General features: G+C 43.5%; 1 protein-coding gene across 1 annotated transcript in view; it reads left to right on the forward strand.

Moving 5' to 3' along the window:
* The first annotated feature begins 1,536 nt into the window (after positions 1 to 1,536).
* The window catches only part of LOC142471237 (uncharacterized), a 31,031-nt gene continuing 7,900 nt past the window's right edge, over positions 1,537 to 24,667 (forward strand). The window contains exons 1-4 of the mRNA XM_075578042.1: positions 1,537 to 2,091; positions 2,718 to 2,834; positions 4,155 to 4,214; positions 4,422 to 4,569. Coding sequence (XP_075434157.1) covers positions 1,990 to 2,091; positions 2,718 to 2,834; positions 4,155 to 4,214; positions 4,422 to 4,569 — 427 coding nt within the window. The 5' untranslated portion in view covers positions 1,537 to 1,989. The remainder of the gene's footprint in view (positions 2,092 to 2,717; positions 2,835 to 4,154; positions 4,215 to 4,421; positions 4,570 to 24,667) is intronic.

Below are 24,667 nucleotides of genomic sequence, written 5' to 3' on the forward strand. Positions count from 1 at the left end.
CAGAATACATGAGAGCTCATGACATCGTTCAGAGCGCAGCCAATCAGCGCACAGAGTCCCTCCCCCACATGCTGCAGCTGCCCCCAGGTAGGAGGTGATGTGTTTCTTATGTGTATGTAATATAGTTACACAGAGGCTCTGATTACATTAATCTCCTGTTACACTGTGTGCAGAGACCTGACTATTACATGGGGGCTTCATGCACCCACCTCACATGGGAATGGCTGCTGCTAAATATTCTTACTGGGTGAGGGGCAGAGAAGGGGGAAGCTGTGTGTGTAACATACATGGAAGGGGGTATGAGACCTGTTATTGCACCAGTACATTGGGCAGTGGTTTTCAATCTTTTTTTGGTTAGGGAACCACAGAATTCGATTTTGAAATTCTGGGGAACCCCAACCCTCGCCCCCCGATGAGGGCGAACCAGCTCCGTGACATCGTGAGCGCGCACTCGGTCGGCCACAAATCGCCCAGCCTGTCTCTCTCTGTCTCTCTCTCTGACACTCTCTGTCTCTCTCTCTGACACTCTCTGTCTCTCTCTCTGACACTCTCTGTCTCTCTCTCTGACATTCTCTCTGTCTCTCTCTCTGACACTCTTTCTGTCTCTGTCTCTCTCTCTGTCTCTCTGTCTCTCTCTCTCTCTCTCTGTGTGGGTGTCTCTCTCTCTTTCCTTTCTCTCTCTCTCTGTCTCTGTCTCTGTCTCTCTCTCTCTCTCTCTTCTCTCTCTCTCTTCTCTCTCTCTCTCTCTCTCTGTCTCTGTCTCTGTCTCTGTCTCTGTCTCTCTCTCTCTCTCTGTCTCTCTCTCTCTCTCTCTGTGTGTGTGTCTCTCTCTCTTTTCTTTCTCTCCTCTCTCTCTCTCCTCCTCTCGGTTCCTTGTAGTGTTGCAACAAGGGGCATTTGCAGCTATGCATTGTGGGCGTGCCGCCCGGGCTAGCTGGGAGAGTAGTCCCAGCGCTCGCCCCTGGCGACCGTGGAACCCCTGAGGGGAGCTCCGGTTCCGCGGAACCGCGGTTGAAAACCACTGACACGGGGGATAGGTTACAAGCTTTTATTGAACGTCCTCTTCATTGCATATGGCAGGAATAATGAAACGGAGAATATTACATACAGAGTTAGGATATCTGGATGTTCATTCTCACCCCACACCCCTTCTCCTCACTTCTCCCCCTCTTCCTCCCCAGGGATGCGCACACTCGCACACGTTCTTGGCTCTCACGCTTGACTCTAACGCAGGGGTACGCAAACTTTTCACCGTGCGCACCTCTGCCTGCTCTCCTCTGCGGCTCGCGCCAAATGACGCGCAGGGTCATGTGATGTCACGTTGCCATGGTAACGTGACATCATGTGACCCAGCGGCGACATTTGATGCTGGGTTACCATGACGACGCAGTAAGTGTGTTATAGAGGCCTAGAGCGGTTCACCGGCATTTAATTTAAATGCCCTGGGGGTGAGCGCGGGACCTCTGTAACTGCCGCACCCTCCCCCCCCCCCCCCCCACAATGAAAATCTTGCTCTCCCCAGTTTGCGCACGCACTCACAAACATGCGAGTAGTAGTCGGCTCTACTAGTTTTTTCACACCCCTCCCATCGCTCATTTTTCCTATATAATGTAGTACAGATTACATGTTAGTGCTTGATCCTGTCCTGTTTGAGATTTCTAGCTTTCTCCATACTCTCCCAAGCTGGTCTCTGTCTCTGCCTACCTCTCACTTCTTGGTATTGCTGTGAAGGACAAGTACAGTCATGTCCCTAACTGCAGAGGTCACCACCATGTGCTGAAACGCCTCCTCAGGAACCAGAAGCATTGTTAGAGTATCTGAATAACTCGTTGTTGATGAACAATGACAAGAAGCAGATCACTTCCTCACATCTGTCTCTCCCACTGTAAAGTGTCACAGATAGAGAGGACCCATAGTCTTTCTCTTCTGTACCTCACAGTGACACAGACAGAAAAAGCCCTTATTGCTTGAGATCTGTAGATCTTACCCATGGAGCATATGACTAACTCGATGATGAACAAGGACAAGAAGCAGACGGCTGATGGAATCTTGAATCACACCCTGGACATCATCTACCTGCTGACTGGAGAGGTGAGGGCTTCTACAGAAGGTCATAAGGGCACCCCTCATATCTCCTTCTGTATACTGTATAAGGACCCTGCAGTGCATCAGTGTTTCTTTGAGATGACATCTGTACTTCCCATTGCAGGGTAATACAGGCGGTCACTCAAACCCCAAGTTTGTTCACAAGAACAAACATATCTGGAATAACTGTAAATGATATCTTGTTAAAATCAGCACAACCATATTGTATTTTAAATAAAGTAGCACAGATTATATTGTAGTGCAGCAGTGTCTTGTTTGAGGATTCCTGAAATATGGTAACTTTCCTCATAGTATTTCAGGTTGGTCTCTCTCCTATTATTGATGTGATAGGACAAGTACAGTCACTGTTCCTAACTGCAGAGGTCACCAAGTGGAGAAGCACTCCCACAGGGACCAGAGCTCATTCTTGGAGTTCCTAAGAAACTCACTGAGCAAGTAAAAGAAGCTGATGACTCCCTCATATCTGTCCCTCCCACTGCAAAGAGACACAGATAGATATGCCCCATAGTCTTTCTTCTCTGTACTTCAAAATGCACAGTGACACAGACAGAAAATGCCCTTATTCCCTATATCTGTACTTCTGACATCTCCCATGTTATCTTTTGTCTCAGAGCCCATTCTTGGAGCATCTGACTGACTCTCTGATGATGAACAACAGTAATAAGAAGAAGATGATTGAGAGGATCTTGAATCACACCCTTGGGATCATCTACCTGCTGACTGGAGAGGTGAGAGCTGCTAAAGAATGCCATAATGTCATAGTGCGTCCGTGTGCTACTTTGAGAACCGATGTCCAGGGACAGATGCAGTTATACAATGACAGAGCCTGGGACAGACAAGACGACGGAGCATAGGGAGAGCACAAGATAATAAAGGGACATGACTAGGTAGAAGGAGAGAACAGATAAAGTCAATCAGCCATGAGTTTGGAGACAATAGAGGATTTTGCTAGTGAGCGGATAGTCCGATTGGCTTTTACCAGAGATGGATACTCATCTCTGTTAGAAATAATCAATCAATTGCCAATATGGATGCTGATACACTCAGTCACACACCCATTAGGGGTTTGTATAAGTAGTTAGGAGTCAGTCCCATGTAATGTTTCGATAGGCTCGACAATAAATAATCCAAGTAGACATTGTCTCAGTATACAATTTATTCTGCCTCTCGCAAGCAGGGAAACATCAGGATGAAAAAACTGTTGCAAAGAAATATATGAAAGCAATCACATGTATATACTATTCATTACTACAGGTACGTGAGTCTCAACATATGTCATGCATTTGGGCAACACCTCTTAATAAATATTATCATTATTCCAGTAGTTCACTTGAGTTTATTCCTATTTTCCCTTTATCAGACTAGTTTTTCCCCTGTTCCAAATGTATTACTTTGTCTCCTCATTGTCCGGAACAATCAACACATATTACCCATCCTGACCTTGCTTTTACCAGCTGGCCAGCTCTGTTCTATTCTTATCACCTTTGTTTTACATTCCAATGGTCCTTCTGAAAGATATTGCTCCAGAGATGAGGGCCCTCAGAAAATGTTAGAAAGCAATCGTTGAAATAATAAAGAATAGCAACATATACTGTATATAACTAAGTAAGATATTCATTGTGTGCACAGCCAGTCAACTCTCGCCCATTCAAAGCTTTAATGGAGGAGCTATGTGTGTGGAGAGGGTGATTTCACGGCATATAAAATAACATGCCTTTGCTGTGTCCGTAGCTCTAACTGATCATATATCAGGATTTTCACAATCTGTTCTTCATGTGTTCATATGACACCAAACCGATGTAAATACGATAGAAGAATTTGACTGATCGAAAAATGGAAGTGAGTTTTAATGCAGTGAGCACAGCCGAGTCGGTACGTTTGGTGCCAAGGCGTCCATATTGATGAGGCCACCGAAGAGATGACTTAAGTATGGAACTAGTAAGGAAGGATTGTTCCTCTCGCTGCAGAGCGACACACCTGGAATATTTCTCATATTAAATCAGTCTCTTGCGTTGAAGTCTGACATCCATAACTCTCTCATTCTGTAGGAATACATCATTGTGAGGAAGAATTCCCTCCACAGCAGCATTCACCTGCTAACTGGAGAGGTGAGCACTGCTGGGGAATGTTACATTATACCAGATTCATGACACATTACTGACCAAGCTTTATGTGGACCTGTGTGTATGATTCTCTCTTATCTCCGTGCTTCTCTGCATGTTTTCATTAACATTATCCTTCATCTCTTGTCTCGTTTAAGACTCTTACAGAATAAGTTGCTCTATGTGAACGCTGAATGGGGTTTTCTCTCTCAGGTACCTGTAAGGTGTGATGATGTTGTGGTCTATTTCTCCATGGAAGAGTGGGAGTATATAGAAGGACACAAGGGGCTTTACAAGGATGTGATGATGGAGAATTACCAGACCCACAAATCTTTTGGCATCCCATTTAATATGAGCTCAGGTAACACTATGTGTTTGTTTATGAACTTGAACTAAAATATCCCACTCAAGGTTTATGTCAGATCAGCAAAGACAAAATTCTGTAGTCGCTCTTCGCTGTGTTAGCAGAAAACATACAACTTTCAAGTAAATTAAAATGACGATGTAAACCTAAATATTATGGGTTAAAAACTGTCAGTTAAAATGTTTTTTCTATGTATGTATGTCTTTTTTTTTTATATAGTGCCATTAATGTACATAGCGTTTCACAGCAGTGATACACGTGACAATCATATAAATTATAAATAACACATAACGGGGAGAAGCGCTTCAGACATTAAAAGTAACATTTGGGAAAAGGAGTCCCTGCCCCGAAGAGCTTACAATCTAATTGGTTGGTAGGAAGGACGTACAGAGACAGTAGGAGGGCGTTCTGTTAATTTTGTAACAATGCTTGTCTCTATAAGGGGGGCGGAGAGGGAGGGGGACAAGTGCTTTTGCCACAGTCTAATTGGATGCCATAAGGTGCTATGAGCGGCATGAGGAACAATATCTTGCCAGAACAAGAAAGAAGGAGCCGCTGTACACAGCACTCAATATCAAAGTATATGATTTCATTAAAATTTAACCTTTGATGGGTATAGAATAAAATAATGGTGGACATAGAACAACATAAAAGACAAACACAAGTATAGCTGATATATACGAAGGAGATAAACTCCTTGTAGCAAAACCTAGTAAGGGGGAGGGAGATGCGTGGATGTGTAACCTGTGTACATGGGTGACAAACTCGAGTGGTAATCGTAATACTAAACACAATATGTCGTTTTTACTACCGCAGACGAGTAAAATACCTGGGAGAACTGTTTATGTAGAAAGGTGAGTTGATGTTGCCTGGGAAAGTGCATCTCCTGCAAAAAAGATAGTTCGAAGTTCGAGAAAGCCGTTCGCACGTTTAGCCTGGCTGGTAAGCCCTTTGACATTATGGGATAGTATTTTAAGGGTACCCAACAATACGGTGGTTGAAAGCTAATAGTTTGATCATTTCTGGTACCCCGAGTCTAACTGATTTAAGAACTGGAAAATACATGTTAATGAAAACATTATGTTGGAACCATTTCGCCTTATTGTTATTGAAGGTGAAGGGTGACACATAGGGCAAGAGAGAACAATAATGACTGAACAAAACTAACACATTAAAAGGACAAACGTTTGGGCTCACTGGGTGGCCCAAACAGTCAAGACTCATGATTTGCCAACTTATTGGCATGAGTCAAACAATAACTCGGGTCAGATACCCGCAACGTAACCTCTGTGGCCGACTATCAGCAGTCCCAGGAACTCATATCTTAAACATTTGGCAACCTCCGTTACTTGGATTACTCCACCTACCTCCCCCTAGATTTGGTAAAGGACCCCATATTTAAGTGATGGTGGGGTCTGGTTACCTGTGTTACAAGTGCATGAAAATCATCTATATCATTCTGGTCAACAGCGTCATCGGCTTGTAGCACTACCCCAATGTGATCCTATCTTCGAATCGTCACGGCCTGAGGTGCTTTATACAGAGCCAGGTCATAAGCGGGATTGCACCTTATCCCTTATACTAACAGTCCATGTATAGTTCCACTTATCTTGTGGCTGTCTTATTCGTTTTGTTTTCTCTTAATGGGAGGGGAGAACCTCACCTGGCCATTGAGTCATGCGGCCAGACTCTATGTTGGCCCCTCCGCCAGGTGCCTTTCTGGGATCCCACCTAGAACCATTTCAGCTGGTCTCTTTTCGGGGTCGGTCCCTCTCCCTGAAGCCCCAATTTTGCCAGAAAGTTGGATGTTTGATTGAGACGTGAGTGCCCCCTTTGAGCACCATAAGGCGAAAGGGGAAACCCCACTGGTATCCGATTCCAGCATTGTGTAGATTGTCCGTTACTTTCTTTAAATCTCTGTGTTTTTGCAGTGTAATTGCCACCAGATCCGGAAATAACTGTAATTTTATGGAATTCAATTCAATAACCTTGCGGTTTCTAGCTGCCGTGATGATTGATTCCTTTGTAATAATAATAATAATTTGTTCTTGTATAGGGCTGCTAGTTTTACGTAGTCCTTTGCAGAGACATTTTTGCAGACACCGTCCTGCCCCATAGAGCTTACAATCTATGTTTTTGGTGCCTGAGGCACAGGGAGATAAAGTGACTTGCCCAAGGTCACAAGGAGCCGACACCGGGAATTGAATCAGGTTCCATTGCTTCAAACTCAGTGCCAGTCAGTGTCTTTACTCACTGAGCCGCTCCTTCTCCCAGGTTCCCCTGCTTCAAACTCTCAGTGCCAGTCAGTGTCTTTACTCACTTAGCCAGTCCTTCTCCTCTATTGTATGGTGGTGCCTTAAGGCTCAGTGTGCTCTGTTCATTAGCATTTGCGATTCAGTTAACTCATAGCATAGTAAATACATTTATCAGAAAGTCATTGAGGTCATCTACATCCTCCGGTGTTCCACGGACTCTGATGTTATTCCTCCGAGAACGGTTGTCTTTGTCCTCCTGTAACTCGCTAAGTGCAGCCATCTGGTTCTTCATAGTGGCCATGTCTTGCACCAAAGAGTCTTGGACGTCCCCAGTTTTCCGTGACCCTGGCCTCTACTTCAGTAGTACGCTCCTCCACTTGGGCTAGATCTCCACGGAGCTCCTTTACAACCTTCTGGATTTCTGACTGATTTTAGTTTCACATAGTTTGTCTATGTCTTTGTCTATGTCGTTTGGTGGAGTATAGAGGAGCAGGGCCCTCCTCCGTTTCTAATTCCCACTCACCCTGTGTTCTGGCCCCATCTTGGGCTGCTTAAGACGGGCCACGTTGTCGATGGAAGAAGTCGGATGCGCCGTCACGGAGCAGGGTTTTCTTAACCTTGGAAGGCACTATCTTGGGAGCGGAGCTGCGTGGCATTACTGCAGGTGAGATTTATTATTGAGATTGAGGTTGGAGATTTGCCTATATATCGCTGGCTAGCGGTGATATGTCGAGTCCTGGGGCGGAGCTTTGTGATTAAGCTCTCATCTTGCTGCACGTCAAGCGAGCGCTCCCCATTTGGATTTTTAATGACATGAGATTACGTCAGGTACAGTCTTTGTATTGCGGGTTCTTGTTTCGTCTTTTCTTGCAGGAGAAATGTTTCTTAGGATATTGTTGTGGGATATTTTAATTCATAAAGTCTATGGTCTGTAGTTTTTGTTGTTAATGATACTTTGCTTCAATTTCAGGGCACTTGTGAAGCTAGCTCCACACTAAGCTGGGATGCAGTGAGTTCAGGTTAGGTCTGTTGGCCTGTAAAGTCCAGTTACCAGTCTCCTCCCCACATTCAGACCCTGTACCTTTAAGCTGGAGACTGTGCACTCACCCCCAGTCTCCCTTACTCTCCTCCTCTTTGGAGCTGAATCCTCCTGCCTTTGTGTCTCCTCTGGGATCACGTGTTCTGATGTCAACCTCAGCCAGCAAGTAGGGCCTTGGGGGAGAGATCTGTGAGCTTTGGTGATCCTGTCAGCCCAGACGCAGGAGGAGCAGACGCGTTGCCTCTTTCACTCCTTCCCCGCTCTCCCCCCGCCACAGGGACTACACCCGCGCGGCCCGCCCAACCCGACACCGGACCCACCAGGGAACCAGAGCGCCAGCTGGGAGATGTGATCCTCCACGTCCTCAGCGCCTCCGGAGGGCGCAGAGTCAACATAGCCACTCTGCTCCCTTGCTGCCTCACTGGCTGATGGTGGCCATTTTAGGATGTCGGGAGCACGCCCAAGGGGGTCTTCCTCGACCCGGGGGGATCCCGCTTTGTCTGCCTGACCAGCAAAGGGCACGAACTCTCCGGGGGGGAAGCAGGTCTCTTCTCCCGGGACAAGATGGCTCCTCGGGCTCCGTGCGACAGCCACAGACATGTAGCGGTAGCTTTTTATTTTATTCAAGTCGGAGAAAGAGGTAGGGGGGAGAAATTATGGGACACTTTTATTATTTATTTATATACTTCTTTACGTTGTGTTCAGAATTTGAAAGGGCTCTGTTGCTCTGGTCAGGCAGACGCGTGTCAGGGGGCCCGAGTACGTATTGCAGGCCGTCTCCACTTCAACCACTTCAGTCCGGTCATCCCCCGTCTGGCTCAGCTCAATTCATTCCTCTGGGGGACGGCCGTTGTATACAGTCTGCGGAGGGTTGCACACCTGTTCTGTTTCACCCGCAGCCTCCGTGGATGGTTGATTTTCTAGAAATATTAGGCCTGCAAGCTGGTGTTGGTGATGTCCATTAGGCCTCTGCAGCGCCAAACTCCATTAATCTTGTTCCAGATATCATATATGAGGTATCGGCGTGTAGTTTATGCAAAAGTCTTTAATATTTTGTCAATTATATCCTGATGTAGCTGCAAAATTGTGTGACGGTGAGGGGGTAACCAAGCCATCAATATAGGTATTATGGTCGGCTGGTTACCTCTGATCCATATTTGGGGTTTTAGAGTGTCAGCTCTTGGACCTGTTTATTGTATCTCCAATGTATGTAATTGTGCAACAATAATGAATTTTCTGTGTTTTACCTTTCCAGGTGTGCCAGCAAGCAGAGATTGCTAGGCTAGGAGTTTCAAGGGGGGGTTTACGGAGAAAGTCTGACCAGAATGTGTCTAGATAGCGGGGCTCCAGAGTTGCTGGATACCCCAAAAATGTACCCGGGAATCAGGTTACACTGAGACACACTGCTCCGGCAAAATCTCCCCTTGAAAACGCTTGCGCAACTCACCGCTGGGACTCCTTGCATCAGCACAGACCAAAAAGGTAATGGAGCATAGGGATGTGTGGTATCCCTGATACGGAAAAGGGGTCCCTAGTATAAGGGGGATGCCCAGTTAATGCCCTGATCACCCAGAATCTGGTATAGGTGTTCTGGGGGTGCTCCAACCATTGATGAGGTTGCGAGAGTTTTAAAAGTCTAAGTCCAGTTTTCAGTGTGTGGGGATAAGGCTGGTAAGAATGAACCTGCACGCTTTTTCATTCTATTCCCCATAACCAAAGGACTTAGAAAAAATATGTGAAAGTACATTTTATTAAAGTGTATAAAAGTACATATGCGTGTGCTCGGTGTATGAGCTGGGGACTTCCAGGTCCACGGTTCCGAGAGACTATGTGGCTACCAAGCTTGGTGCCATCAAGTCTGCTCGGGTCCCGGACATGAAAGCCCCAGAGGTTGCCAGGGTGGGAAAAGTTAGGCTCAAGTACTCACGTCATGGGATGAATGGAAGTCATTGGACCACCATTTGCCGCCGACAAGACTGTGAGGAGCCTAACTCAACGGTGGCTTCTGACAAGTGGCAGAGGTGCCAGGTTGGCGCATGCCCTTGTCAGATTCCAAATCCGAGCTTGCTCGGCTTGGATAGACTAGCAGCATTCTGATTGGCTGGTAGGATTCTACCCACACTCGGATTGGCTGGATTATTTCATGAATGAACACAGAAATACTATAAGAAACCCTCAGCCAATCCAGACGAGAGATTCTAAGTGCCAAGACAGCAGCAGCAAATTTGAAATCACCAAAAGATGCTCCGAGAGAAATAGCAGCGAGCTGGCTTCAGAAATTTCAAGGCGAGAAAGTCCCACTTTGCGAGGCCAAATTCTGAGAATAGAACGTAGCGGTTGCGGCTTGGATTGCAAGCCGAAAAGAGTACCAGGACATTTGGTACTAACTCCCGGTCAAGGGATTTTGGCAGCTCTGGAGCAGATACAGTGGTGGTGTCAGGAACCTCATGCCGATTTGAGTTCCAGGACATTTCGGGACATGTCCCGGTCAACCTAAAGACTTTATTTTATGTGACATTTCACCTAGGAAAGTCCAGTTTTGTTGCCCAGACTCCCAGTAAGTGTGTTTTTCTTCTGTATTTTGTAATCCACTGTATGTACGTCTGTTTCTATGGAATAAATGACCATTTGTTTTACGATCTTGCTTGCTCAGTGAATGATTTCGGTAAAAGGCTGTAAATACCTGGTCTCCCGTGTCAGGATGGCAATAGATTAAAGTTCTTTTACTAGGGAGCTCCAGTTTAATGCGGCCATCTTGCAGCACCCCAGGCCGCGCCCCAAAGATAGTCTTTTAAGCATGTTACTATGTCTAAATGATGATGTTTATTTTTGGGGTAATTTCCCAGCTTTGGGGAAAATAAAGGAAAGCCGATCGCTTAATTTTAAATGAAATGGGAAATTATTTTTGTAAGGAAATGGAAAACTGGTCTTAAAACTGCGTTATCCTGGTGAAACGTCAGAAAAAGTTCTTTAAATGAAAGGCCTGGAGATCCCCCCCCACTCTTTTCGCTGATGTGATTGTCTTTCAGGTCAACAGAATTTGCTGCAAATGTTCAAGTAGCTGACCCACCAGGAATTGTAAGATCAATGAAAGATCCCATGTCGGTTCTGTGCTTCCTTTTTGGGGTCATAGGTGTTTGACTGTTTGTAGAAATCTTGTAATAAGCCTGTACAGTATGTATATCTTTATATAGCGTCATCCATGTACTTAGCGCTTCACAGCAGTAACACACCTGGCATAATAATATAACACATAATGGGAATTAGCTCTTGAGACATAAAACTAACATTAGTTAAAGGAGTCCCTGACCCCTAAGAGCTTACAATCTATGTGGTAAGTAGGGAGAATTTAGAGACTTTGGGACGGTGTTCTAGTAAGTACATCAGAAAGGGGTCAACGTCAATGAATGAGATGTATAGTATCAGCCAGCGCCGCTACCCATATCCTCCCTTAAAGAGGTGTGTTTTAAAATAGCAGAGCAGGAGGAAAACAGCCAGGCACACGGTCTTGCAGAAGGGGTGGTTTAATAGCAAATCCAACGTTTCGACTGCCTAATCAGTCTTTGTCAAGGTGAGGGCTAAATGTAGAACAACCTTGTGAAATATATATATATATATATACACATACCTCTTGTACTCACCTATTGCCGCGTTACAGGTGTCCATTGGCGCGAACGCTGCACTCCTCGTGATGTCACGGCTCCCACGGGGTCCCACGCATGCGCAGGGTGCATACTACCCCAAGCAACCCATTGTGCATGGGCACAACTCACTCGGCGAATGCGCGTCCTCCACAGAAACACCATGGGTGCGCCGCGCATGCACACGGAGTGGAGACTCATCATAGAACCGAAGCACATGCTCAGAACGGACAAGCTATCTGTTTTAAGATGGGTCTTAATGGTGGAGAGAGAGGGTTCCAGTTGGATATTGATGGGAAGGACATTCCAGAAGCGTGGGTCATTGAGCGAGAGATTTTAGGTGGGAGAGGGATTTAGATACAAAAGGGGTAAACAGAACATGTCCTTGAGTCGGGCAGGTTTATAGTGAGAAATTAGGGCTGAATGGAGGGGCAGGGGAGTGTATAGCCTTAAAAGAGATAAGAATTATGTAAGTAATATGGCATTTTGTAGGAAGCCAGGAGAAGGATTTCAGCAGCAGAGACATTGAAACTGATTTAGATGAGCGTGAAATGATTCTACTGTAGCTGCAGCGTTTAGTACAGACTATAGGAGAGGCAGGAAAGATGGACAGTAGAAGGTTCAATAGTCGATGGGAGAGGATAAGGGCCTGCGTTGGAGTTTTAGCTGTAAAGCGACAGAGGAAAGGGTGTATCTTGGCAAACGGAGGAAACAGTAGGAGTCTGGAAGTTGTCTGATGCTAAATTCCTCTCTAGTAGTGCAGATAATGCCAAAACCTGGACCTTTTATGGAACTCAGAGTGAGACCCTTATCAAAATCATCTTGTAAAAATTCCCTCAATAACAATAAAAAGAGATCAGAAAAATCTTGATTTGTCTACTTACACTAGTTTTGAAGACATGGCCATATACAATGGTATATTAATGAGTTTGAGGTCTTCCTGGCTGTCATTAGTGTTGCAATTGCCTTATCTGAACATCACTTCTTTTTCAGCGTTTGTTGCTCAACCTCCATACCGCTCATGTCAAATTTTTTAGCTCTGGGTGTTGGATTGGGCCTTGTGTCAGCATGTCCTGAAAGACTGGTATATGCCATGTTAGATCTATTGCCATATTCACCAGATGGACAAATCATATTTTTCTCGCCATACTCGTGTGATGATATGAAAACCTTGAGCAAGAGCAGTCCACTTTTTTGTTGATAGACCTCATGGAGACCTGTTTGGGGTTGACTCTTTGGGGTTGACTCCAGTGATACATAATGTATCATGTACATCATACATGTAAAATATCTAACATCTAATTCCCGTGTGCCTGGATGGATTCTTGTTTGACTCAAAAAGTCGGCCGCAGTATTTTGGCACCTGGGAATATGAACCACTGTGTTGTCATTTGAGTGGTCTTCCGCCCAAGACAAAATTGTGTCTCCCACTTCTGATTCTTCCTTCTTTTGCAATGTATTTTACCATGGCAATGTGGTTGGATTGTATGTTCTTGCTTTTAATATAAGCTTGAAATAATTTGAGTGCGTTCTTCGATGAGTGCAATTTTCACACGTTTGCTGGAAGCTCTTTGTAGGACCTTGGCCAGCTTCCTTGTGCCGACCATCTTCCCATCTGCACTCCCCATTTAGAGCTGCTGGTCGGTGGTGATTGTTATCCATTTGCCTACCTGGAGGGAGCGTGTATTATGTAGATTTTGTGGGATTTCACACCATCTTAGATCCAGTCTTGTTCTGGGATATATGTAAATCTTTTGCTCTGGATGTTTTGGGCCTGTGTTCCATTAATCCAAGAATGTTTGTTTTCTGCAGTGGCTTCATATGGAATCTTGCCTGTTTTACATCACTCTGTATTGAAGCGAACTTTCCCAATAATGTCATGCAATCCAAAGCTGAAACTCTGCATACTTGTCTTAACTTTTTGATTTTACTTGCAATTTACTGTACCTCATCTCGGGGATGTCTAACTCTCCCTTGTAGTGTCTGGAATATGACTTCCAGGATTTCAAAGAATGTGGTGTGGTTAGTTGGCTCTTGTCTCCATTTATTATCCACCCATGATTTTCCATTATCGTGAGTACTATCTGTGTGTGTGACAGTAATACATTTTGTCTTGAGATGTTAGCAATACGTCATCCTGTCCATTCAGTTATGGATATATCTGGATAGCCCTCTTTCTCAGTTCAGCCACCAATGGAACTAATACCTTCAAAAGGGATTGCAGTGTATTGATCATTCTTCCGCCTTACTGGAAATCTGAAGTATCTCTGATGGCTCTGTGTGATGGGTATGTGCAGATATGCATCCTTCTGGTCTATGGAAACCAGACAGTCCTTTGTTCTGACTTCTTGAATAATTGTGTTTAATGATACCATCTCAATTTTACTTATTTGAAGGAAAGTATTCAACCTCCTGAAATCCAGTACTGCTCTGAATTCTCCGTATAGTTTTCTGACCAGAAATATTCTAGAGTATTATTCTGTCATTTTTGAGAACGAGGGACTTCCCGTATCACTAGATTCAGTGTTAAATTCATTAGAATACGGTCTAATGGTTTGATTTCTATGCAGATCTTGGACAGCTGGAAAATAAAAAAATTGCTTTCTCTTGGTTCTTGAGTGAACTCCAGATGGTAACCTTGACTTGAAGAACCCATCTGTCTCTTACATATTGAGCCCATACAGCTGTGAACTGTGCACGCCTTACTCCCACAGTGAATGGTAGGGCTCTCCTTAATTCATGCAATTCCCTTTCCAAAGGATCTTCTCCATGCTGATTGCCATGAGAAAGGTCTCCCAGGACGAGGGACATTGGCATACATGTAAGGCATCCTGTCTTACTAAGGATGATAAAAATACCTCGTTCTTTTCTTCTATGGAAGGAACACTCTTCCCTCTAACATATTGGATATTGCATTCAGCATTCGACTGATACCAACGCGAAACACGTAGAATCGAATCAGCTGTTCCTGGGAGGACCGTAGATTGTGGCATCCAGCTTTCAGAGGGGCTTCCCAATTTCTGACCACTTTATCTGCAAAAGGATACATTCTGGTAAATCTTTTAAGAGCCAGCAATTTCTTGTCTGACTGTGTCCACTCATTCTCTATCATACCTTTATAACCTTGTGCAGGGGGGAAATATCTCATCTTTCTTTGTGAACCCATGAATAATTTCTGTATCTTCTAATCCCAGTACTTCCTTCATTTCCTAAATTAAGGGTCTGCAAGGTCCTAGATTAAAATCCAAATCTTCGCCTAACCCCACCGGTTTGGATGAATCCCAATATTTGTCCTCTGAATGTTGCTTACATATCTTTGGCTCTCTGTAGAAGAGTCTTCTTGTCAAGACATGTTTGTGACCTTGACCTTTTGGGAGACTGCTTGGTTGTACAATCGCTGATTCAACGATCTGGGATACGGTCTCCTTCATCCAGAAAGATAGAAAGCTGAATATCTGGTCATTCGGTTCCACCGCAGCTGACTTCCAGCAGTCTTGACGTATCGTTTTTTTCTTCCATGGCTGGTTTCTCATATGCTGCACAAATTATGGATTTTTTTGTACCCTACTTTTCATGATACAAAGCGTCCATGGCTACCTTTCAGAAGTTCCTCCTTCTGGTTGACCCTCAGAGGTACTGTAGTGATAAATTAATATCTTCATTCTTCAGAGTACAAATGCATTCTCTTTACAGTGGCGGCCGACCTGAGTCTAAGACGGCTAGATCCGCGGCTCTCAAATAATCCCGGTTAGGTGCGTTTTTTTTTGTTGACCGGAGTGAATTGCGTTATTTTAGCGCTAGTGATATTAGCATTTTATTCTCGCTGTCTGAAATACTGCAATGCCGTGTAAAAACTCAGGGGGGCGTTTGCGAGCTGTTGTCTTGGAAGTCTAATACCTTCGCGGTTTAACCTACGTCAGTACACAGTCTGTGTCTGCGCGCGCAGTAATTGTAAATATTCATATTTAAAGTATACATGCATTTGCAGTGCTGTACTGTACAGTACTGTATGTCTCATTTGAAAATTGTTGAAACGCACAGGCGTGTACAGTACTGTAACAGTGTCACATTTCGGCATATACAGCGCTCTCCCCTCGCTCAGGATAATTTACTGCACTGCAGGGTATTTCAACTTCTTATCTTCTCTACAATGCAGTACATCTCTCCCACACCATTCCTTTGAACATGTGTCTGGTTTCAATCACATTCCTGCTTGACAGCAGGTGATGACTGCGCATGCGCCTGTAACTTAGCCCACCACTGCTTGCTTGAGTGAGTGACCAAAAAAAAAAATTATTCTAATTTTTTTTCTGCACAAGCCTGCAAAAACCATCTTGATACTGTATTACGATATTCAATCTGTGCTGTAGCTTTTGACTGCGACCCTGTGCGTTTGACTGCACATGGTTGATTTGTGTGCTTTTTACGTACTGTATTTGGGGGTGTAGGGATCATATTATTATGATGAACTGCCTTTTGAAATTAAAGTACAGTATGTCATTATCTTTGAACTTCATGCAGCTGTACCCTGTAGCCCCCTCCCCCACGAACACACACAAGGCTCGCTCATAGCCGAACTAAAAAGCCTCAATGCGCCTGCTTGTAATCCTCTTTGAGATGGGAGCTAGCTGATTACTGCGCATGACTCACCCAACCCCCCCCCTCCACAGAGTCATTAATTTTCTGAAGCTTGACATTGTGTTCTTAATCCGTCCATAGCTGAGCTAAAAAGCCTCACTGCGCCTGCGTGTAATCCTCTTTGAGATGGGAGCTAGCTGATTACTGCGCATGACTCACCCAACCCCCCCCCCCTCCACAGAGTCATTAATTTTCTGAAGCTTAACATTGTGTTCTTAATCCGTCCATAGCCGAGCTAAAAAGCCTCACTGCGCCTGCGTGTAATCCTCTTTGAGATGGGAGCTATCTGATTACTGCGCATGACTCACCCAACCCCCCCCCCCCCCCCCAACCCTTTGAGGCTTTGTTTACGGTAACGCTTTTGAAAATGCCTTCTCGAATTTGAAATGTAAATCTGATTTGCACAGCATTGTGAGAATTGAGAGTTAAAAAAACCCATTGTCAATGATTATGATTAGCAGGAACGTAAATAAATATTTATTTTACCAGGAACAAAAAAAATAAATATAAAACGCTTGCCATTGTGTTTTTAATCAGTCCCTAGCAGAGCATCACCTCTCTATGCACCTGTGTGTACTGTAATCCTCTTTCGGATGGGAGCTAGTTGATAACTGCGCATGCGCCTGTAACTTCACCCACCACTGCTTGCTTGAGTGAGTGCCCAAAAAAAAAAAAATTATTATAATTTTTTAACTGTCATTTTATCCACAAGCCTGCAAAAACAATCTTGATATTACGATATTCAATCTGTACTGTAGCTTTTGACTGCAACCCTGTGCGTTTGACTGCACATGGTTGATTTGTGTGCTTTTTATGTACTGTATTTGGGGGGTGTAGGGATCAAATTATTATGATGAACTGCCTTTTGAAATTACTGCACTCTACTCTATGTAATTTCTTTGAACTGCTGCACAGCTAATCCTTCATGCAACCCCCTCCCCCACGCACACACAAACTCTTATCGACAGACACCTCCACAGAGTCATTAATTTTCTGAAGCTAGTCATTGTGTTTTTAATCCGTCTCTAGCCGAGCGTCAATCACCTCACTGCGCCTGCATGTAATCCTCTTTGAGATGGGAGCTAGCTGATTACTGCGCATGACTCACCCAACCCCCCCCCCCCAACCCTTTGAGGCTTGGTTTACGGTAATGCTTTGGAAAATCCCTTCTCGAATTTGAAATGTAAATCTGATTTGCACAGCATTGTGAGAATTGAGAGTTAAAAAAACCATTAACTGATTCATGTTGTTTTGTCATTCATTCTTTTTCTTTGGTGTACTGTAGGTGTGGGGGGGGGGGGGTGGGGGGTTGTTGTCAATGATTATGATTAGCAGGAATGTAAATAAATATTTATTTTATTTTATCAGGAACCAAAAAGTACAAATATAAAAATAATCATGAATAATACATAATGCAGTCTTTATTAAGTTCTTCTGGCAGATTGAAATTGGATAAACATTTAGAAAACATTTAGAAAACATGGATAAACATGAATAATGTACATTTATAATAATATTATTTAATAATATTTAATTTATAATATATATACAGTATAGTAATATAATTTTTTCCGTCTTTATCTTTTTCCTCATTCTGTGTACAGTACAGTAGTTCATTGAGAGAGGAGAGGTTTTGTGTACATCATTACTGCTGTTTATATACTGTACACTTGACTGTACAAACAGATTACACATAACAAGCCCCCTCCCCCCAGGCCATCCCTTTTTCCTGAAAAGACAAGAAAACAAAAAATTAGTGCAGTTAAGTGCGTACTGTATTATGGCATTGAGTGATGTGTAGTACTAGATGGCTGGTGCTGCTTTCTCTGGAAAGAAAAAAAATGAGCAGTTAGGTGCATACTGTATTATGGCATTGTGTATTGTACTGTATAGCTACTCCACATTGGACTATAGTAGGCAGTTACTGTAGTACTGTCAAACTAGTCTATACTGGAACTACTGTATACTCTGACTACTGTTAAATACTACTGTATGTAACCAGATGGCTGGTGCTGCTCTCTCTGGAAAGAAAAAAATTGAGCAGTTACTGTACTGAAGGTGCATACTGTATTATGGCATTATGGCATTGTGTATGCAGTTAGTACTGTCAAACTAGTCTATACTGGAACTACTGTATACTCTGACTATTAGGAAAGAAAAAATCTGTGCCATACTTACCTGTATCATACTGTACTTACAATACTACAGTACAGTACTACTTTCCTGATGCTTGCCCATTACGCACGATCACAATGGGCAACACAGTCGCAATATGGTCTATATATTTATTGCAGCGTTCCACGGTGAGTACATCGTTCCAAAAACTCATTATGCCTTTCGCCAACTCATCCTTTTTGGAGGGTTTCACCACTTTCCGGATATGGTCCTCCAGCTGATGCCAGACCATTTCGATCGGATTGAAGTCTGGCGATCTGTCATTGTAAAAAAAGGACAATTAGTTTAAGAGATACAGTACACAGTAAAAATAGTGGGGGAAAAATGAGACACGGTTACCGCACTTACTCCGCTGGCGTCTTCACCCAGTTGATACCGCGCTCAAGGATATGTGCTGTTGACTCGGTGTGCTTCGGATCGTTGTCCTGGTAGAAACGGTGACCATCCGGGAACTCACGTGTGATGTATTCCACTATCTCAGGCACAATTTTGTCTTGGAAGAAAGCTTTATTCATGATTCCTATAACAAGAAAAGAAAAGTGCTCCAAAAACTGCACAATAGTATAGTACAGTGCATACAGTAAGGCTACACTAGTACAGTACAGTGCATAAAGCTAAATTATATTTTATATATTTTACCTTCAAAGATGACAATGCATCCTGGTCCACGCCTAGAGATGGCACCCCACACATGCAGCTTGACGGGGTATTTTGCCCGCGGCTTCATATATATGCGACCTTTTTTGTGGAATGCAAAGGTTGCAAATCTCTCCAGCGACACAGTAGACTCGTCAGTGAAGATGCAATCCTGGAAAGTTTCCCCACTGTCAATCCATGCCTGGGCCTGGACCACTCTTTTGATTTTGTTTGCGTCCCTTATCATGGGGTACGATCTGTAATGACAAGGAATAAATAATTTTAGCAGTACAGTACAGTTTCCTAAACAACACTTTTACCTCCTGTACTGTCCTGTACTAACCTCACAAGTCCATATTTCCATCCAATGCTGCGTCTCATCTTCTTTATGCTGGTCTCTGATACAGTGAGATTGTGATTTTCCTGCAGAGTGTATTTGACCCCTTAATGCACTCTTCTCATCATTCTCCTCACTTATTTTGTCCACCAGAAGAGTTGTCTCCCTACAATTTAAAGAAAAACAATCCGGTAAGTTACAGTGCAGTAGGCCACAAGCACAGCATTACAGTATTACAGCACAGTTCTACAGTATCAATATGCAGCAATATAAAAAATATATACTGTATACAGTACTGTTGTAATATAAATATAAATTGAAATAACCAAAATATTGGAAACAGTAGATCAACAGTACACAATATATTGTTCTATTAATATGCAGCAATATAAAAAATATATATACTGTTGTAATATAAATATACAAAATATATATACTGTTGTAATATAAATATAAAAAATATATATACTGTTGTAATATAAATATAAATATACAATATATATATACTGTTGTAATATAAATATAAATCTAAAAAATATATATACTGTTGTAATATAAATATAAAAAATATATATACTGTTGTAATATAAATATAAAAACTAAATATACTGTTGTAATATAAATATAAAAAATATATATACTGTTGTAATATAAATCTACCGAAATAACAAACATATTAGATACAGTACTGTAGATTAAATTAAAAAAAATTTAAGTTGTATAAATATACTTACGCGTTAGTTACCCTTGGTGTCCTTTTGCGTTCTCTGGTTTTTCCGTGTGCATGATAGCTCACGGTGGTTGCTGGCACAACGAGGCCAGAAGTAGCTAACCAGCGTTGGATGGCAGCAATTCGGTGTCCGCTCGTGTACATCTCCTTAATTCGCATGCTGAGCTCCTTGGAAATCTTTTTAACAGGCATTGCTGCGAGTAGAAAGAAATACAAACACAAGAATGTATATTCAATGTTTAGTCGATGTGTATTCAATGTGCAGTGAATCCACAAAATGGATGGTGTATTTATACGGTAATGACTCACATTAGAGTACGCCCACTTTCAACACCTGTACCTCGCCGCCATGCATAAAAGGTTACACACTTTGCATAGCCCACCACTCGATGATCTTTATCTGAATTTGCCCTTGTCCAGATACTGCATTGTGCCATCTGCTTCCATGGATCAACCCTCGATTCTACGGACGCAGGAACCCACTCGCCTCTGCCGTGCCTGTCATGCAGAAAAAGCGAAAGGCGGTTGCCGTTTCCACGCCAAGGCCAAAGCGACAGGCTAAGGCCAATAAAGAAAACCTTCTGCTGACCCCAAAGGCTAAGGGTTTTAATAGACGTCAGCCTTATTATGTCAAGAAGAAATACGGTGATGTACTCTCAACGCAAAACAAATGGCAGCCAACCCATCGAACCCGCAGACCACTTCCTCCCATACGCTTCGACGACTCTGCTGCCGCTGTCCCGGAAATCTTCAGCCCGTCTTCTCCACTCCTCGTCCTCGACGCTGCCGCCGCCCTCCCGGGAACCCACAGGCCATCTTCTCCAGTTCTATTCGACGACGCTGCCGCTGGTGCCTCTGAAATCCACGGGTCACTTTCTCCTTTACGCTTAGACGACTCTGCCGCTTCTCGCCCGGAAATCCAGAGATCACTTTCTCCATCCCTCTTCGACAACTCTGCCGCTTCTCCTCTACCGGATATCCACAGGTCCCCTTCTCCACCCTTCTTCGACGCTGCCGCTTCTCTCCATGGAACCCCCATCTCATCCTCCGTAGCACCCATCCACCCAGATGTCCACACGCCATGCACACGTCGTTAGACCGGATGCTGAATGGGATAAGTGTGGATATCCCCGTGGACTCCATTATGCTGACAAAGATAGATCTGCTTAGGGAGACCATGCTAAATATGGAGCAACGGATGCTACATATGGATCAACGGATGGATCGACGGATGGAGAAGATAGAGGCTGACATAGCGGGGATACATCATTTGCTCGGTGTTCATGCCCCTGTTTCCCCAACGCCGGAGCAGGAGGGTGGCATGGATGTGATGAATGGGAGCATCGACACCCTTCCATCACCAAGCGCACCCCCTCAACCAGAAGATTTAGTGTACATGTATGCCGTTGAGGAGGACATGACAACCCCGTCAAGACCACGCCTGGAGACAACACGGCGACCAAGACAGGAGGAAAGCTTCCTCCCAGACAACCTACCATCGCCCGCCGCCACAAGCACACCCGCTCACAGAAGACCTACATTCGCTCGCATCGATACGGTGCCGAACATCACCCTGCGCGATCTGCCACCGGCACTCAGGGAGAAGTATAGGGTGATGAGTGCTGGTGCACCCCACAAGTATAAGTGACAAGCAAATATATCAAAAAGTGGCGCTCCAAAATTATAGACACATATGTGAAAAAATGTGATACTTATACAAACATGAATTAATGCTGCTTAACCCGGTGTGGGGTCGTTCTCTCGATCCCGTGGACAGTGAAGAAGTGAAGATCATCAGGAAGCGCAATGTCATGTAAAAACAGAAGAAAATTCCCTGATGGTGCAGTATTGTGATTGATATGTGATTAATATCAAGGTGCAGTGTGCTGGATACTCACAAGTGTAGAGTGAGCAACGTTCCCATAAAGGTTTCTTTATGTGTGGCAGCCCGTTTGACCGTCAGACAGGTAAGTGGAATGGTAAGTGCTGGAGACCTTAAGTGAATAATAAAACGGACATAGTGCAGACTGTACAAAATATCTTTAAAAGTAAGTATATGTGCAATACACTCACATGGTTATAAAAGGTAACAAGCGTTTAGATCACACAGGTTGGATCTCAGCAATGAATGAGCTGTTCTCTGTCCCCCCTCTGCCTCGGCAGGCGTGCGTGTCACCGGTGCGTCTCACCCTAACCGGAAACCGGAAGTGACGTCATCTGCTCTGGGGGACGCCGATCCTGTGGGAGTTTTTTCTCATCAGCCTCACTCTACGCGTTTCTCCGTATTGCGGTTTCTTCAGGAGTGTATGGCTGACATGCTTTGGGAGGATTTTATACGCTATGCTCAGATCCCATTGGTGGACAATTAAGTATGGTGATCCAAATCAGTAATTAGGGCAGGGATTACAAGTGTAAACAGGCAATATTTGTACAACTCATATCAATCATATATGAGTTTAAACAGACATAAAAATTATAAGACTCATATCATACATATATGGGTCTTCCAAAAGGATTTTATTAAATAAAGTTAAAATTAACGATATACACAAATAGGTTAAAATAGTTAAAATAATTAAAATAGATTAAATTAACCGCTACAACATGATTTAACCCCTAAATAAACTGAGCTAGTCATATGATAACAGGCATGGTGATGTAGTTTATCTAGTGGAGAAAAGACAGGCATGTTAGAATCATTCACAGAAAAGGTTTTATATCGAACTCAAGATTTAAACCTTGGGGGGAAATGGTTTTTAGCTCGAATATCCAGAATGATTCCCTCTTAATTAAATTTAAGTCTCTATTGCCCCCCCTCCAATGGGGCAAAACTTGCTCTATGGCTTTGAATGAGAAGCTGGCAGGATTGGAGCTATGTGTCAATAAAAAATGGTTCGAAACACTGTGGGTTGTGAGTTTGCGTTTTATATTACCCAGATGTTCTAATATACGTGTTCTAAGCGGGCGTATGGTCTTCCCAATGTATTGTAAGCCACACTCACATTCCGCAAGGTAAATGACATGACTGGATCTACAGTTCAAATGCTGTTTAATCTTATAAGATTTCTGTGTTACATTAGATTTGAAACTGTATACTTCTTTGGAGCTATGCTGGCAAGCCGTGCACATTTTACATTCATAAAATCCTTTGGGGGGATCTAGCCAAGTGTGCTTTTTGGCTATTGTATTTCTCAGTGCACTTGGGGACAGGAAATTTTTAATATTAGGTGCTCTCCTATAAACCATTTTTACTCTGTCCGCCAAATGTTCCCCCAAAATTGGATCATTTCTAAGTACCGGCCAGTGGTTATTCAGGATTCTATTAATCTTACTGGCATCCTTATTGAATTGTGTGATAAAAGGCACTTGTATAGTGTCCATATCTACAGTTAATTTTGGGGCAGGTGTGAGCATGGATTCTCTTGGGGTACTCTTGGTTCTAGCTAATGCTCTATCTATTACATCCCTCTTGTAGTTTCTCTCTCTAAACCTTTTTGTTAAAACTGTGGATTGCTCCTCAAAGACATGGTTATCTGTGCAATTACGCTTTATTCTGCGGTACTGCCCATATGGGATGTTTCCAATCCACTTGTTGAGGTGGCAGCTTGATTGTAAAATATAGTTATTTGCGTCCACCTCTTTAAAATAGTTTTTGGTCTTAATGAGGCCATTTTCCAGATAAATGCAAAGGTCCAGAAAGTTGATAGAGGTGCTACTGACCATAGATGTGAATCTCAGATTGTACTCATTGTCATCCAGATATAAGAGGAACACATCTAGATCTTTCATAGTACCCTTCCATACAAAGATAATATCATCTATGTACCTCCGCCATGTGACCAAATTTGCGTCCAGCCCAGGCCAAGACCATATATATTGGTCCTCCCACATGGCCATCAATAGATTAGCATAGCTGGGCGCAAATTTGGTCCCCATGGCGGTCCCACAGAGTTGCAAATAAAAAACCTCGTTGAACCAAAAGAAGTTCTTACTTAGGACAAACTTAATGCATTCCACCAAAAAGTCTACTTGTATTGTGGGCAAAATCCCTTCCTTTTCCAAAAAATGTCTGGCGGCTCTACATCCATCTACATGTCTGATGGATGTGTAAAGAGCCGTCACATCTGCTGTCACCAATAAGAAGTTATCCTGCCATTCTATCTCTCTCAGCATCAGGATTACGTCATTTGTATCTTTCAAATGAGATTTTTGCTTTATGACTATTCCCTGTAAGTAACTATCCACAAACTCAGACAGGTTAGCCGTCAGTGACCCAATGCCAGATATTATAGGCCGTCCTGGCGGATGAGTGCGGTTTTTATGTATCTTAGGTACATAAAAACCGCACTCATCCGCCAGGACGGCCTATAATATCTGGCATTGGGTCACTGACGGCTAACCTGTCTGAGTTTGTGGATAGTTACTTACAGGGAATAGTCATAAAGCAAAAATCTCATTTGAAAGATACAAATGACGTAATCCTGATGCTGAGAGAGATAGAATGGCAGGATAACTTCTTATTGGTGACAGCAGATGTGACGGCTCTTTACACATCCATCAGACATGTAGATGGATGTAGAGCCGCCAGACATTTTTTGGAAAAGGAAGGGATTTTGCCCACAATACAAGTAGACTTTTTGGTGG

This window comes from Ascaphus truei, chromosome 20 (assembly GCF_040206685.1).
Source record: "Ascaphus truei isolate aAscTru1 chromosome 20, aAscTru1.hap1, whole genome shotgun sequence".
In the NCBI taxonomy this organism is placed as follows: Eukaryota; Metazoa; Chordata; class Amphibia; order Anura; family Ascaphidae; genus Ascaphus; species Ascaphus truei.